Consider the following 16506-nt stretch of genomic DNA (forward strand, 5'->3'; position numbering starts at 1 on the left):
AAAGTGAGAGCAAGGGTGTACATGAACAAGAAATTCTGTTCCTGGGAAATGCAATGCATGCTCACTCCAATATAAGTCCAATTACACTGAGTGAGACTTACTTTCAAGTAAATATGGACAGGTTTGTAACTTGGGCTTTTTTTTTTTTGATTTTCACTTCACAGGGAGTTGTACACACGCTTTCAATACCCTTTGTGCTACGCGCAGGAGCCCCGCCCATCTTCCAAACGTGCTCACTCTCCAGGTTCCCTCCCCCCGCCCGGTTTCTTTTCACTCTTCCATCCGGGCCTCGTCCGAACGCGGTGACGTCAGCTATATAAAGGCCCTCGGCGCCTTTGTTCCCTCTCAGTGCGTCGTTGCCGTTCTTACTGGTCGGGACGAGGTGAGCATGCGACAGGCTGCCCCACGCATGGGTGGCACCTTGAGGCGGTGGTCCTTCCTATTCTCCCCCACCCCTTCCCATCTAGGTCAGCCGGCTAGACCTGAGAAGGGGGTGTCCTTTATAGGTCCTCTTTTTTAAAAAACTTTTTAATTTAAAAATCCATGCCCCTCCCCCCCTCAGCTTTTTTCCTCTCAGGGATGCTGAGGCGCCATTTTAAGCCACGGAGGAGGTGCTAGACGGCGAGGGGGGCTCCCTTCGGCCTGCCTGAGGACAGGAACCTGTTCACTGAAGGAGAGGGTTGGCTGGTTGGGAGGGTCGCTAGAGCCGCCATTTTGTGCTCGCCTTCAGGCCCTCCTTTATTCTCTCCCGAAGTGCGCGCGGTTGAGGGGTCCGGCGCTAGGACGCCGGGTGGGTGTTGAGAGACAGCCCTTGCTGCGCATGCGCCACTGATCCTTGCATTTTTGCCTCTCAACTGCGCGCGCGTATCCTCCTTTCTTTTTCAAAGTCGCGCATGCGCGTCCGTAGGGTGAACTTAACTTGGGGGGGGCTGTGTGAATTGACCGGGTTTGTGCTTCCCCCCCATGTTTATTTGCTTGCTTTCCTTTTAATTGTGTCTGTCTTGTAATATTTATTTAGGGCATTTATATACCCCGCCCTTTGTAGAGAAAAAGACGCTCAAAGCGGCTTACAAAAAGTCAGAATGAACATGTTCTCTGCCCTCGGGGTTAGGATTTAAAAGGAACGGGTGAGAGGAGGGAAAAGCAGGCTATTAGAACTTAGCCAAGTTCTTAAACGTTACAGTGCCTTACACTCAGTTAAGAACAGCACGTCCTTGCCAATATCACTTCATCCCTCTTGCCAAACATTTCAGTTATTTTTCTTTTCATCATGACTGGTGAAGGATGGCTGAAGGTTTTGGTGTGCAGAGGGTATTGCTTTGTGAGCTCCAAACCACAGCTAGGTTTAAGCTTCTTCCCCTACCCTCATTTCAGTTTGCAGCATACAAGAAAGTGCACATAAGTGGGATTGGGCTGCTTCCCTCACTGAGCCTATAGCCAAAATCTATCTTTCCAATAAGGGAGTATGGAATCATTGCAGAATACAGTATAGTTATTGGTAGTCACATAAGTTTAAAAATTACTTGATTATATTATTGCTTAGTGAGCTGTTGGGTAGAATTCTGAATGCTTTCCCTCTTGATTTAAAGAGCTAAATACTCTTTTTGTCAAATAAAAAATGAAATAAAATGAGGGTGGGGTGAAATATCCCTCTGGGAGACAGTTCCTCTTGTGGTAACAGGCTTGTTCAACATTTTTCAGTAGGTAAAAACTTCATAGGGGAGACTTCGTATTTTGTTCCCTGACCAATATTTCCTTGTCTTACATTAGTTTTGGTTTCCTTAATTGTCACCCCTGTGCCAAAGACTGAGCCTTGTGGCACCTGAGCATCTTTTACATTGGAGCTCTAGTTTGCAGTAATTGAAGGGTCATTGCTTTTTCTGGATTTTGGAGCAGGGTGATGTGTTGGGACACTTAACAGTTCTAAATTAGATGTGTTTAAGCAAGGCCTTTGTTGCCACAGATAGGATTAAGTCTTTGCCATTTAATAGTTAAAGGCCAATGAGCTGGGAAAGAAATTAATTCCTAATCAGTTTGATATCTGCATAATACTGTCAGGGTAGGTCTCTTACACTAGTCACATACTCCCAAAGGTCACAACCAAGCTTGATATCAGAAGTATGAAAACACTTAAGCAATCTCCAATGGTTCTGTTTGAATGTGTGTTGTTCCAGATCCCAAACAGTGTCAAAATGGTTGAAGCAGATCGCCCTGGGAAGCTGTTCATTGGTGGGCTGAACACAGAGACCAACGAAAAGGCTCTTGAATCTGTCTTTGGCAAATATGGTCGCATAGTGGAAGGTAAGCACAAAGCATCTTCAGTGGGGACTATTAAGTTAAAGTTCTGCTCTGATGAACTTAACAGCTTTGATCAGCTGAAGTGATAGAGCTTACACGTCCTCTAAGAAGTTCTGAGCAGGCTTGTGTAAAACTTGAGAGGTGCCCCCGTACGATGAAACAGTGGAATAACTCTTTGGTCTCTCTTCAGTTCTCCTTATGAAAGATCGTGAAACCAACAAATCAAGAGGATTTGCTTTTGTTACCTTTGAGAGTCCAGCAGATGCTAAGGATGCTGCCAGAGATATGAATGGAAAGGTAGGAACTGATGTGTTTTCCATTTATTGCAGTCTACCAAGTTGAGGTGATTGGACTGATTGGCTGATCAATGTTGTTTTTATTGCCTTAACGAGACAAGTTTGTTTAAATTCTTCCTTCAAAGTGATGATGTTATTGATATTATTCAAAAGATTACAAATCGTCAGTAACACGTTCGTCAGGCTGAATCTGGTAAGCGACTTGTAATCTTTTGAATAATATCAATAACATCATCACTTTGAAGGAAGAATTTAAACAAACATTCCCTGATGAAGGCTATATGTGATTAGCCGAAACGCGTTGGGCCTTTTATACATTTTTTATTTATAAAAACGGAATAAAATTGTGACTTTTTATCATTTTGTTTTGTCATTCTGGGCACCTCCCTCCAACCACTTGTTATATTGAATGACATCCACTTTTTTTCTACCTTAAGACAATCTAAGCCTGATGGCATGTTTTCTTCAAAAATCATACTGAGGATGTTTGCCGAGCTACTCTTACCAGTATATTTCCAAAAGAACTGTTAGTGTTACATAAATCTAAAGGATTATATCCTGATTGTGATGGCTTCATCACTTATTCCTAGAAAATACCTGTAGTGACTGTTGCCACTTAATATAATCTGAAACATGAAAAAGTGTGTGTCTGAAAATTTATTTGGATGCAGTTGGAAATGCAAGATCTAGAGGATTCGTATGCAGTCTAATAAGACTGATGTAGTAGCCAAAAACTAGTGCTCAATTAATTTGTCATTATTGCAATGTTATCACATACACCTGTGAAAAAAGTTAAAAGGGCAAATTAAATAACAGCATTACAGTAATGCAGTTACAAGTAGTACTTGACACCCACCAGAGTGAAAGTAAAACAGTTTAACCTTAGGTAAATGACAAACAATTCAGTATCATGCAAGCACTCTGTACTCTGGATGGGATAGCTTAGACACCTGAAATGCAATCCACAAATTGCCTATTTAAATATCTTCAAGGCCTCAAAGTTAAATCCCTAAGGTAAGCGTACAGATCTGCTAATAAAGGCAAAACCTGTGAGGGAGTGCACTGGTTTCACTTTACATAGCTTCACAAATCATAATCAAGAACCAAGAAAGATTGGGATCCATGACATTCAGCAAGGCATCTTACAAATGCTGGTTGAAGCTACATATTCAGCTTTTAAGCTGTCCATCAGTTAAGATGTCAGAACAGTTTACGAAATTTAGTAAAATAATACATTCCGTTAAAAAAAATTGGTTTATCCCTGAGTAATACTAAACACAATTGCCACAGACAATGATCTAGAGTTAAGAATTGAGGGACTCTGTCCTGAAAACAAACGTTGGCTATAAACATTGAGCTAGATTCCTTTATTCAGTCTTTAGACGGAAAAGCCATTAAAGTTGAACAAGCTACCAAGCCATCCTTTGAAACCGGTAGGCGTGGCCCCCCACCCCCTCCAAGGAGCAGAGGTCCTCCAAGAGGTCTTAGAGGTGGAAGAGGCGGAAGTGGAACACGGGGGCCTCCTTCAAGAGGGAGTCATTTGGGTATGTGTATTCCTATGTGTAATTGGGCAACATGTACAACAGTGCATATAAACTTGCTGGTTGGCAGCATACTGGGAAAGCCGCTGTGTTGCAAACAAGGAATATTGTACTCATAAAAATCAAAACATGACACTGTACAAATAGGGAATTTCTGATACAGTTCTCTTCCCTCTTTCTGAAGCATAAGGAAAAGATGGTCTATCTTAATTCGTTCTTCAAAGAGTGGGAGAGGATATTGGGTTCACTGTAATCTAATTGAAGGGTTTTGTGACTTTGCAAGCTTGCTTAAAAGGAGTTGTATCATGGCAGTAGGTCCAGGGATTAATCTCATGTTGTTAATCAGGCAAATTGGGGATTTGCCTTAACATACTGAAATTCTGCAACTTTGGGCAGATGTTCTTCAGTCAGTATTGTGCTTAATAGTTTTATAAGACATCAGTTTAAGATTAAAATGAACAATGTATTCATATCAGCAAATAATTTCAGAACACTGAATAGTAGACTAAAACTCAGGCTATTGTATGCAATTCAGACTTAAGTTCAAACAGTACTCCTGCTGCTTTGTTGTTTTAAAATGTGTTAAACAAAGGTGAGCTTGTTTGTCATATTTACGTATAAGCTGTTGACGATTATTTTTGCAGTTTACAGCTGCTCTCCATTCTTGAGTTTATTTTGAGTTTAAACAGCAGATAGCAATTTGAGTCTGTTGTAGTCAACAGTGTTGCTGAATTTTAGAACAGAATGTAAAACTTTGTAGGCTGGCCCAGCTGAGTGGTGTTAAACATTACACCTACTTCTGTGGAATTCATTTTCACTATATTTAGCAGACCACCTGTTGTATGGAAAGGACAGTTGTTCAAATAAGGAGCAAATAGTATCAGAAATCTTGTTGCAAAGGAAGCATTTTTTCAACAGCAGATACTGTTAATTTTTAGATAATTGCTTAGGTTATCCTTTGTTTTTGTAATTTTAGCTCATTTTGTTATGGCCCATGTCGTTAACAAATAAAAACATACTACAGTTGAATCTGTTTCCATTATTTTGACATTTGGTAGGCTATTATTTTGATTTCGTATTCACTGTCATTGATCTGATGAAATTGAATCGGAGCAGAAGCCTGACAGTGCAGGAATATTACCTGTATATCATGGGTGCTGCAGGGACTACCCCTTTCATCACAATAATATGTTGTGCTCCCTGTGAGGCAGATTCTCTTAAGGAATCCTGTTTCTTTTGTGTTGTTTTGGTCACTGAATCTCTAAAGGTGCTATCTAGCTGACATACTCATTGCCATTGTTTTAGGTTCTTCTAGAGGTCCTCTCCCAATGAAGAGGGGTCCACCTCCTCGTAGTGGTGGTCCACCACCTAAGAGACCTGCGCCTTCAGGACCTGTTCGTAGCAGTAGTGGAATGGGTGGCAGAGGTAAGGTTTTTTCTTGTACCAAATAACTTGTAAATGTTAACAATAATGAAAATCTGCTTTTCGCTGGGTGCTAGCCCATCACATGAGATCCATGATGGACTGGCAGCCAGTAAAATCACCTTTTGGGTGAGAAAAACAGTTCATTCTCCCTCAGTTTCTCATTAGATGGGGTTCACAAATTTTGGGTGAGTGGTTGCCTCTCATTTGGGGAGAAAGCCAGGGCTTGTCCTTGCAGTTGTGCTGAGGTTTGTTGGAACTTGAAAGCAGTAATACAGTCTTGCTGTTTTTAAGAGACTCTTAACAGCAACAGCACAGTGCTAAGTTGGGAACAGGTCCCAACTTGTGTCTCTGGGCACTTCAGCTGCCCTTGCTGGAGTAAGATGTGAATGTCAATTTCTTGGTTCTACTGGCTGATTAAGGTGTTCCGCACAATCCCTTCAAGCAGTCAATAACTACGAGAACCTTCTATGTTTCTTGATCATTCTTAATACCTTCGAATGGCTTTCAACCGCTTACCTTCTCTCTTTCACCCCCGTCCCCATGTGTGCCACAAAAGAACCTTGTAACACCTTTGAAAAGGGTTCTTGCTTTTTAAAATATGGGCTAAATGCCCACTAATCAGCTCCTGTTTAAGTATGCTTTTTTGGACTAAGCCACTATTTGGAGGAACAGAAAGCAGCTTTGCCTTTGATAAAATGTGGAACTTTATCAGCTAGAAGAAGAAATAAAGGGATTGCATGAAATATATGCCACCCCAAAAAATTAGTCCAGCGTGATGTGTGTGTTCTGTCAGTTCATGACAGGAACAACTTTCTCTACTGATACCTTGTTTTCAGAATGTTTTATTTCAGAATACTTCATTTTGTGTTTGATTATTTAAGCGCCCTTGTCACGTGGTAGAGACAGTTACGGAGGACCTCCACGCAGAGAACCACTGTCATCACGAAGAGATGTCTACTTGTCTCCTAGAGATGATGGATACAGTACTAAAGACAGGTAGAGTCAACCCCTGGTGAATATTTTGTCAGATCAAGGGCCTATAATGAGCTTTCTGCATTTTGATGGCAAAAGCAGCATTATTAACTAGTGGGGTATATGGAAGCCGAACTCAAGGGCATTTTTTACACCAGGCACGAGAGTGTCAGAACATGAACCCTCTTGCTCTGGAAAATGAATGCGGTAACAAGCTTTTGATATTTACTGTTTATGAAAAATTACCAACATTAAGGAAATTAGAATGGAGGGGGGAGCAGAGGCTGGATACACATCTCCTTTAATGGGATTTCTACTTCATGCTAGCCGTTCAGTTGTAACAGTTTATTGCAAAATTGTTTGCATTTCTAATTAAAAGCTAAAGGCTAATCAGAGATGTTCTCAGGTTTCCCTAGCCAGTATTTAATATACCACCTTTTGCACGTTCAGTATTCTATCACTTGTCAGCCAAGCCCATATGCTATCTGTGTATATAATGGATCAAATTGCCTGCATTTGGGCTCTACTTGAGACTGTGGCTATGAGAGCTGTTGTTTATTTGTTTTATTTAAAACATTTATATACCACTTAATCATTTGCATTTCTAGGCAGTGTACATACAACAAGACACATATAAAAACAATAGAACAATAAGATCATAAACTAAACATGATTCTGCATTGTCGTAATGAGTTCCTGCACTTCACCACTGGACAAAAATGCTTTGATTTTCATTTCTGTAGCTATTCAAGTCGAGACTATCCAAGCTCCAGGGACACAAGGGATTATGCTCTCCCACCAAGGGATTATGCCTACCGTGATTATGGTCATTCCAGTTCACGTGATGAGTACCCCTCAAGAGGATACAGGTACTTAAATTTCTATTTTGTGTATTCTCAAACATATCTCTAATATTCCATTAACAAGCTAGTCAAGCTCATTGTTCAATTGGCAAGTTCCAGAGACACAAAGGATTATGATCCACCTCCAAGAGATTATGCCTACCGTGATTATGGTCATTCCAGTTCACGAGATGAGTACCCCTCAAGAGGTTACAGGTACATAACGTTCACTTTTGTGTATTCTCAAACAAATCTCTAATATTTCATAGAACAAGTTAGTCAAGCTTATGATTCAATTATTGTGGCTCTATGATTTGATTCAAATAATAAACCACAGTAATATAACAAAGTCTTGCGGCTCTTCAAAGATTAATGACTTTATTATGGCATAAGCTTTTTCATGGACTGCAGTCCATCTCATCAGATGCATGAAGTGTTACTATTTATACTTGCAATGAGGATAACTTCATTCACCTGAAGAAGTGGACTGTGGTCCAAGAAAGCTTATCCCCTAACAAATGTGTTTATTTTTAAGGTGCAACAAGACTCTGTTGGCTTTGTTTCAAAATGTTTACACGGCTATCATTCTGGCAACAGTAATATAAGAGAAATAAAACTTGATTTGAACTATACCTATGGCATGAAAAATTATTGGCTTTCATTAAAGCAGCTCTAAAGCCGCTAGCCAACCATGTGAAGGCGGATGATATAGTTCTGTGGAAGATAAAAGTTCATTATTGATTTATATAGCACTATCCATGTATATCAGGAGTGGGGCAGATTTCAGACTTGTGGAATTGACTTTTAATTTTAATTAAAACTCAGGAATCTACCAACTGGAGCCTGGTGTAAATTATAGAATTAAAAAATTCTGAGCCCACAAGTTCATTTTAGGCATCCTAACTGAAGGGAGCTCACAGTCCTTCCCCACAAAAACCTATTCCTAATTGCTACAAGCTTTCTATATTTCATCAGTATAATTGGGAGTCAGAAATGCTAGCCAATCTAATAGTAGATCCATAGCTACCTTCTGCCCATCACCCCTAATGTACATGGTGCTATTCAGCTTTGGCAAGCCCTTACCCCAAGCAGCTTATGCAGACACAAGGGAAAGGGGAGGGGAGGGTAATGGAGGCAAAGGTAAACATGTATATGTGATTATTTTAGTTACACTTACTTAAGGTATTGGGACTAAGGGGTGGGTCATTTCAAAACTGCATGGATGTGGGGCTGCCTGGGAACTAAATGTAAGCTGCTCTGAGGAAGAACAGTATAAGTGAAAGACTACCCTAGAGGCTTACAGATGTTGTTTAGTGACAGCCTGTACTAAACCACAACAGTTATTCCTCTTACAGCGATCGTGATGGTTACGGAGGGCGTGACCGGGACTACTCGGATCACCCAAGTGGGGGCTCTTACAGAGATTCATATGAGAGTTATGGTAAGTGCTTATTTTGAAGGTCTTGAGGAAAATTAATGAGCTTCATTCTTGAATCACTAGACTGCTTTTACTTAAGTGGGGATTTAGCATGCTGGGCTTGCCCATTGCAGTGAAAAAAACATACCGTTACTTTATTTTTAACAAAACAATTGAATTACAGTTCCCATAAGCTAACGAAGCAAAAGTTCAACAGTTCTGAATTGCATCTATCACTGGAAAAAAATGGCTGAGTTTCTTCTGTAAAAATAGCAAGCTGTTCTGGAATAACCCCAAAAAGAGCTGCCTTGAAAAGTACCAGCGTCTTCAAACAGCCTGTTTATTTCATTCACTACCCGATACTCCCCTGCCAAATGTCCCAACATGTGAGATTATATTAAAACTTCTCAGTTATTACAAAAGAGTAACACACACCATTGATACAATTCTTTTAAACTCAGATGTAACGTTGTGGTGATATGATTTATAGTGTTGCCCTATTACCTGACCATTGAACCTGCAGGTAACTCACGTAGTGCTCCACCTGCACGAGGGCCCCCTCCATCTTATGGTGGAAGCAGTCGCTATGACGATTACGGGAGCACCCGAGATGGGTATGGTGGAAGTCGAGAAAGTTACTCAAGCAGCAGAAGTGATGTCTACTCAAGTGGCCGCGATCGTGTTGGAAGACAAGACCGAGGCCTTCCCCCTTCTATGGAAAGGGGTTACCCTCTTCCACGTGATTCATACAGCAGCTCAAGCCGCGGAGCACCCAGAGGTGGCGGCCGTGGAGGGAGCCGCTCTGATAGAGGAGGAGGCCGAAGCAGATACTAAAACCTTTGAAACTATTGGACCAAATCAGTTTTTTTCCTCCAACAAATGGAATGTGGAAGTTTTAGCTTCACTCCCAGAGGACTACTGAAACATTGTTTTTACCTTTTTTAATTGTTGCTTGTTAAGTTCCCCTCCATTACTTATGTTTTTTGTGAGGAAAAAGTAAACATGTTTAATTTCATTTCAAAATTGTTAATATTTCTCTCAAAAAGCAGATGTTAATGTATGACATTTTGAGCCTGTGTACTGGTGTTGTAACTTTTCAAAGTAAACGTTAACCCTGAAATGCCACACTTCTCACCTCATCAATGAGACCAGGAACCCTAAGGCTTCCCATACAACGTGCAGCCATCTAAAATGGCCATGGATCATTCTACACATGCAAATGTGCCTTCTTTCTAGGCAAACCATTTTAGCTTTTGGAGGGTGGTGGGATGTGTGCCAAACTAAAATGTTAAGCGTCATCTCCATGCCGAAATGCACACAATGGTCCCAAATAACAAAATTTCTTCAGTCTTATGTAAAAATTCAGGATACCATTCAGTCATTAAATCAAACAACACATGGATAATGCTGAATGTACGTTGTGCCTTTCTACATATTTCATTTGGGAATGTGCAAGAACCTCGCCCCCAAATAACATATTAACCTGTAGCAAGCAAGCTACAGATCTGTAAGTAAGAGGTTTGACCAGTTCCATCAAAGAAGCTGCGAAACGATACTTGCTCTTACTGTTTCAAATTTTTGCAACCCTGTAGTGTCTCATTTTTAAAGGAACATCTTTGACTCCAAAGGCAAAATGGAGAAAATAAGATAAGCAAAGAAGTCTTTCTCTCCAACTGCTGAAAGGCTTATGGCTTCATATAAACAAGTGAAACTTTCAGCATTCCACAACAGATTTAAAGCATCAAATGCCTGTGAAACAGCAAAGATGGTAAGCAAAGCAAACTAGTTTTTCAGTCTAGTCAAACATGAAACCAAAACTATCGTCCTTAAGTACGGTAGGACATGCTGTACATCATGGCAATGGAAGCTCTTTCTAGATTTTAAAGCAGCACCCAATGGAAAAAAAAACTGTGCTGGATAGCCTTAGACGAAGCCTTCCAAATTCAACATAACCTTGTCTTGGATGAAAGTGTGTTTGGCACAAAGCTTTTGAAAGTGATGCTAAGAAAGCAACTCATTGTAGACAAACATTCCTGTAAAGGGTTGGGAGGGATTGTGGTTTTTTGCCCAGTATATTTCAATGAAGATACTTTTAAAAAAAACAACAGACAGCCTATGCTATATATTTTAAGAAATTAAAATTCTGACACTATCAGAAATTGGCTTAAATTGCCAAAATCTGTACCACCTTGGGGAATTTCAAGCAAGCATTATTACAAACCTGATGTTTAGTTGGATGCCTGACTTCTTTTCTTTGTACTGTAGTCGTGTGGGGAGTTTTGATACAAATGGCAGAACCTGTGGCAAGTTGTCATGACCCAGGTACAGCCAGGAAGTCCAAAAGATGCTCTTGAAATATAGTAAGACCTGAAGACCTCCAACTAACGTTCTGCTATAATCCTCAAAACATTTGCCAGTCAAGTTAATGGATTTACCATGAAAAGCACCATTGGAAAGGAAATGAGAATCCATAAGCCATTCCAGTTCATTCCAATCCAGTGAACCTTCCACCTCAAACTAAAGCATTAGAGCTTGAAGCAGGTTAATCGGCAAACCCAGGTGTATTTGTTGTGTTTTGGGGGGGTGGCTGTGGGCTTGGGCGGTTTGTGTTTGCATAATCTTTCATGCCTAATTTAATTGTTGCAGGCTGACCTCTTCCTTTAAGATGTGATCTGGGATGCAGTACATAGATTAATAGTGCATTACGTGGATGTAGCAGATGACACAGATGCTTCCTGTAACCAGTACAACAGGTAAGCCAGAGGTGAGTGCAGCTTTAAGAAGACTTCATATCTTTAAGCCTAGTTTAGCTTAACACTTTGCAAGCTGAAAATGGACGGACATAATGCACAGGTTAAATAGTAACATGTTCACTGAGGTTTGTGCTGAGCTCTTTGGGGCTAAGTTTGGATAAGCAAGTAACCACCCCGTTCTGAAAGCTCATCTTTGCTTATCTACTGAGCAATAGGAGATAACAAACTGGATTTCTTTTAAAGCCAAGAGCAGTAAATGGCATTTTTGGATACATGCAGATCTATTGCTATGAGAACAAGCTTCAGAGACCTCCCAGCAGGAATAATGACTTCAGTATCGCATATGATTTGGGAATTGGAGTCTTCCCCCCCCCCCCCCAAAAAAAAGGTTATGTTTGGATCTGCCCTTGAGTCATTCTTAAATAACTTCCTAACTTTGGTTTGAAAATGTATGTGGTTGTGATGCAAAGAACGAGTTACCTTGCTCTCAGGGTTTAGTTCTTGGTGCTGATACCTGGAATACCCTTAACGGTGCCACAGAAAGCTGTAAACTTTAAAATCTCTGGTGAAAGCTTCTGTAAAGTGCGTTTCTCCAGGATTTCAGAAATGCTGTTCAGTAGTCTGTGGAGTATTGTTCATTCATCACCTTTCACTTCTATCCTGTGGCAATATACAAAATATATTTAAAAAGTTAAATGCAACACACAATTTAAAAAATCCATGGCAGAGACCTATTTATCCAGCTGGGAAAAACTTGTCAGACCAAAAATGTCTTCAGTTGTTTCTGAAAAGTGCAGGTAGTAGGCATCTGTTGTATCCCTATAAGAGTACTGAACAGAGTAAATTATTGAGAAGGTATAAGTAGTCACAATGCACCTAAATAAGTATCCTTAAGTATATTTTCCTTTTTGTTGGGCAATGCTGTATTAAAGTCTCTTCTATCATTTTAAGGATGGCGTGCCCGCTTCTGACAAATCCTTTCCAAGTTGAGAATTGTAGAGTATAGTAATCTCTGCAGCCTGTATTCTGAGTTTGTATCTGCATCAAAGCAAACCTACTCGTGACTTAATGTCTCTGAGCAAGTCACAGCTTTCTGATGATTTCCTTTGGGACACCGCTAAAATTATTCTTTTTATCTTAGGTACAAGATTAATTGTGACTGACACTTTGAAGAGTGGATGCCTATGGAGAGTGCGGTTGCTGAGCAGGCTAAAATGTGTCTACAGGTTTAATGAAGACATTTTAGAAGGAAGTCAGATCTTAAACGCCAGTGTCACTTGGCTGTGAGCACTGGATGTTAATAAAGAGGAAGATTCCTAAATGTCAGAACAGTCGGATGCAAATTATTTGTTCCCTCTTACAAACGTGATGCAAAAGCTGTGGCATCTAACTTGCTACTCTTTGACAGTAGAGGACCCACAGTTGGGCCCTCTGTATTAGGCATGCTGAAGTGCTATCTAAGGCAGTTACTTCACAAATGTAGGAGAAGAATTTTTAAAGCTTGGCAGATCAATGTTTTGAACTACAAGGAAATTAGGAAGTCAGGAAACTGCAAGAGTACAAATAAGATTGGTAGTCTCATGAATTAAAATTAAACTGAAAAGGCCGTCTGTTAATAGTAGAATAGACAAAATTGTGTGGGCTTAAGAAATGGGTTCTGAAATACTACTAAACATGGATCTAGTATTGATAGGAATTAGATGAGGCCTTCTGTTCTCTTTTGTAACTAGCTTTTTGGAAGATTACTTTGGAAATGAGGTAGTACCACCAATGTAAGTAGCCTTATTCAAAACAGAATTGTATCAACCAGGAAAAGTTCCTAAACCAAAAATGGTTGGAAATTCTCACAATTGCAAATACCCAAGAAGCAAAGATTGTATTCAATTTATTGTCAAAATAAAGGGTTTTTTTTCTGACTCATTTCAGTGTTTCATGTCCTTGCATATTGTGATTAACTTCTGAAGAGGGCTCCAGATAGGCAAGAGAAGTTTGGTAGCTCACACTAGGAAGTAGTTCTTACTTCAGGTGCACAAGTGGAAATGAGCTGGGAGGGTCAGTGCCTTACATGCTCCTCATTCTATGACATTTAGAGCCTTCCCTCATACAAAGCCATTGTGCAAAAGGGGGACAGTCCCAAGGGGGAGGATTGATTACTCTATCCAGTGAGTGCTAGTACAGAAGTTCAAGCTGCCAGTAGGTGGAGACAGCGACAAGTTAAACCACATGAGTCAGCACAACTATTGCAGAGCTGAAATGTGTACAGCAGCTTGCATTTGTTACAAATGCAAAAGGGGAGGAAATGAAGGTGGAACCTGCTGTTTAAATAGCCACAAAGGACCATTGTTTGATGTGTCTTCTGTGTTACAGAACTGAGGGTGTGCTACTGCTGAGCTGAGAAATGCATCATATGGTTCTACTTAAATGCCATAGCAATAATGAAAAGAGCTTTTAAAACAAGTCACTTTCATATTCCCCAATTTTTTGGGATAGTGTTCCATTAGCCTTGCAGTGTGCAGGGACAGGCAAAAGGGCAGAGCAATAGATGATTGGTGTTCCTCTTGCCTTTGTACAGTAGGCTGCATTCCAGTCATGCAAAAGTCTACACATCTCTTATCGAGGCAAGCAGAAGCATCATAATTCAAGGGCACATTCACTCCAGGCAAGCAAAGCACCTGAAAGTGTAGAACTGTGACAAGAGGTGTGGCCTAGGGAGAGTCCCCATGGCCAGATAGTCCTAAAGGGCCACATACAGCTCCTGGGCCCGAGGTTCCACCTTAACCCACCCCTGGGTTAAGGTAATAGGGTGGATCTAAATGGCAATTATCCGTTTGGGGTTTTTGTTTTCAATCTTGTGTTCCATGTCCCCCCCCCCTTTAAAGTGGGATTAATTTTTGTGTGTTGCATGTGAATGTAGTCCAGTGACAGATTTACCTTGCATCGGGTACAAGAATCTGTGGTCCTCCAAATGTCACTGGACTGCAACTTTCAACCCTGAGGACTGGCCATCCTGGCAGCTGGTGTCATCTGGAGGTTCCTCACCATTACGCTAAATGCTTGATGCCAGTTTCACAACTTATGCAGAGGTGTGACTTGGTTTGCCAGAGAACACACTTGAGAGCTAGCCTGAGCCAAACCTGTGTCATAGATGTGTTTTCTGGGTTCACATCTAACTTTTAGGGATACCCTTAAAGCCATGTACGCTTAAAAAAGGAATGTGTCAAATCACTGTAATTTTTCTGGACATTTTGTGAGTAGATGCCTTATATATAACATACCTGTTAAAAGATAGCTAGCGTCTGTAGAGTCTGAAGTTAACACTTCAATAACTGCAGGTACAGGTCTATACATTCAGGAGAATGGTGTGAAAATGAAGTGGCACGACTGAAGGCAGGGGGTCACATTTTTAATTGACTACTGCATTTTTATTTTTAAAAACCCTGCATATAGAAAACTAGCGCAGCAAGAACCAGACGCCTTTCTTCCTGATGTACTCCGTTTTATTATTTTTTCACAGGGGAAGTATTCAAAAGAGGATCCTTCACAATTCCCTCTATGGGCTTGTTCTGCTACAAGTGTAGTCCAGGTCTCTGTTGTATATTGTGAGGGGTATGAAGTAAAAAGCTGAGATATACAGGATAAGGATACCGCTCTAGCTGCTGCGGAACGTCTGTCACAAAAGCTGTTCCCCTTCCTAATTCTGCAGACATGATCACAAAACCAGGACCAGAAATCATAATGCAAATACACACAAACCCGTTCCTCCAGTCAGAGCAAAGTCAGTTTCTGGTTTTTTTTTAAAAAAAGTTTGTGGTTTTAAGTGCAGGGCAATAAGTAACCTCTAGCGCTGCTCTCCTCATTCTCACCCACCCTAGAAGAAGCAGGAAGATGCAGTTGCGGATGTGGGTTAGGCCTCCTCGTTGTATGTAAGAGATCTGCAAGACAAAATCTTCAACCATGAATCCAGAAGAGCAAATTGTGACCTGGCTGATTTCACTGGGAGCCTTAAATTCTCCCAAAATGATTATTGGTGATCCTGTGCAGTTCCTCAAAACATCCCTGAAAGATGGAGTCGTGCTATGCAAACTGATTCTGAGGCTTCTCCCAGGATCTATTGAAAAGGTAAGACCATGGAGACTGGCTCACCGCCCAAAGTTTTTCTTCTAGGCTCTGTAGAAAAGATACCATTGCTGAGCTATTCTATATATTTTCCGGTGCTATGCTGCAAGGATGTGACCAATGTTTTAAAACTCAACCTTCGATTCTTTAATCAAGAATCAAAGGAAGATAACAATAGGCCTGAGGCTCACATCTGCTATTACTCAGACTGTGTGGAGGCCACTAAAACACTGCCCTTTCCCACGCTAAAATAACAAGCCCCAGACAGCATAGAAGTACCCAATGCTGGGCTGAGGCAGCTATGAGTGTCAGCCACCAGAGTAACACAAGGAACAGGTTTTGGCATTTTTATGGCACTTTTATTTTTATTGCACTTTTCATCCATTGTTTCAATACTCATTCCGACAGCCCTGTAGTGCAGGCTAGTGATATATCCAGATTACAGAAAGGAGGCATGGGGCCATGAGGCTGTGGCTTACCTACAGCCATCTAGTGACTTCATGGAAGGTGGTAAGATGAGAATTTGAAAGAAAGGCAGTGCCTTATAACAGATTATTAGTCCATCTAGCTCTGACTGGCAGCAGCTCTCCAGGGCCTCTAGCAGGGAGTGACCTTTCCAACCCACTGCCTCAAAATTGACTGTGCTGGGGGTTCCTGAATACAGCTGATCCCAGCCAAAGATGAGTTTGTGGGTACCCTCAATCAGCTGATTGGCCACACCTGCAAACCCTGCAATGGAAGGGGTTGGCCCCTGAAATGAACTGATCCCAGTGGAGCTTCCATTTGGTGCCAAATGTAAAAGGCACATAAAACTATCCCCACGGGAGCATACTTTTTGTTGTTGTG

General features: G+C 41.0%; 2 protein-coding genes and 1 non-coding gene across 9 annotated transcripts in view; all 3 read left to right on the forward strand.

Moving 5' to 3' along the window:
* The first annotated feature begins 277 nt into the window (after nt 1-277).
* On the forward strand, nt 278-13460 carry RBMX (RNA binding motif protein X-linked). Of its 7 annotated transcripts, none has more exons than XR_009759281.1 (11): nt 278-382; nt 2175-2301; nt 2489-2595; nt 3970-4138; nt 5441-5560; nt 6442-6556; nt 7276-7401; nt 7489-7590; nt 8715-8815; nt 11438-11555; nt 12686-13460. XR_009759281.1 is itself a non-coding variant. In XM_061598454.1 (10 exons), exons 2-10 carry the CDS (start codon nt 2193-2195, stop codon nt 9623-9625), a joined length of 1260 nt encoding a protein of 419 aa, XP_061454438.1. In that variant the 5' UTR covers nt 278-382; nt 2175-2192; the 3' UTR covers nt 9626-9715. The 7 variants fall into 7 exon arrangements, 5 of the variants coding, with proteins under 5 accessions (XP_061454438.1, XP_061454441.1, XP_061454440.1 ...); XR_009759282.1 differs by having other exon boundaries at nt 11438-11544; XM_061598454.1 differs by lacking the exons at nt 11438-11555; nt 12686-13460 and adding an exon at nt 9315-9715.
* On the forward strand, nt 2347-2419 carry LOC133371553 (small nucleolar RNA SNORD61). Its single transcript, XR_009759344.1, has one exon. It is a non-coding gene; the product is annotated as a small nucleolar RNA SNORD61 (small nucleolar RNA).
* A 1978-nt stretch (nt 13461-15438) lies between the features above and the next one.
* The window catches only part of ARHGEF6 (Rac/Cdc42 guanine nucleotide exchange factor 6), a 62091-nt gene continuing 61023 nt past the window's right edge, over nt 15439-16506 (forward strand). Inside the window, exon 1 of the mRNA XM_061598099.1 lies at nt 15439-15663. Coding sequence (XP_061454083.1) covers nt 15499-15663 — 165 coding nt within the window. The 5' untranslated portion in view covers nt 15439-15498. The remainder of the gene's footprint in view (nt 15664-16506) is intronic.

This window comes from Rhineura floridana, chromosome 16 (assembly GCF_030035675.1).
Source record: "Rhineura floridana isolate rRhiFlo1 chromosome 16, rRhiFlo1.hap2, whole genome shotgun sequence".
In the NCBI taxonomy this organism is placed as follows: Eukaryota; Metazoa; Chordata; class Lepidosauria; order Squamata; family Rhineuridae; genus Rhineura; species Rhineura floridana.

Excerpts from the sequence above, each read along its gene's own strand:
- RBMX (XM_061598454.1), top strand. The coding sequence starts at position 2,193 with ATGGTTGAAGCAGATCGCCCTGGGAAGCTGTTCATTGGTGGGCTGAAC. Across the intron at positions 2,596-3,969 it reads CCAGAGATATGAATGGAAAG|TCTTTAGACGGAAAAGCCAT; the intron begins GTAGGAACTGAT and ends TCCTTTATTCAG. Across the intron at positions 4,139-5,440 it reads TTCAAGAGGGAGTCATTTGG|GTTCTTCTAGAGGTCCTCTC; the intron begins GTATGTGTATTC and ends CCATTGTTTTAG.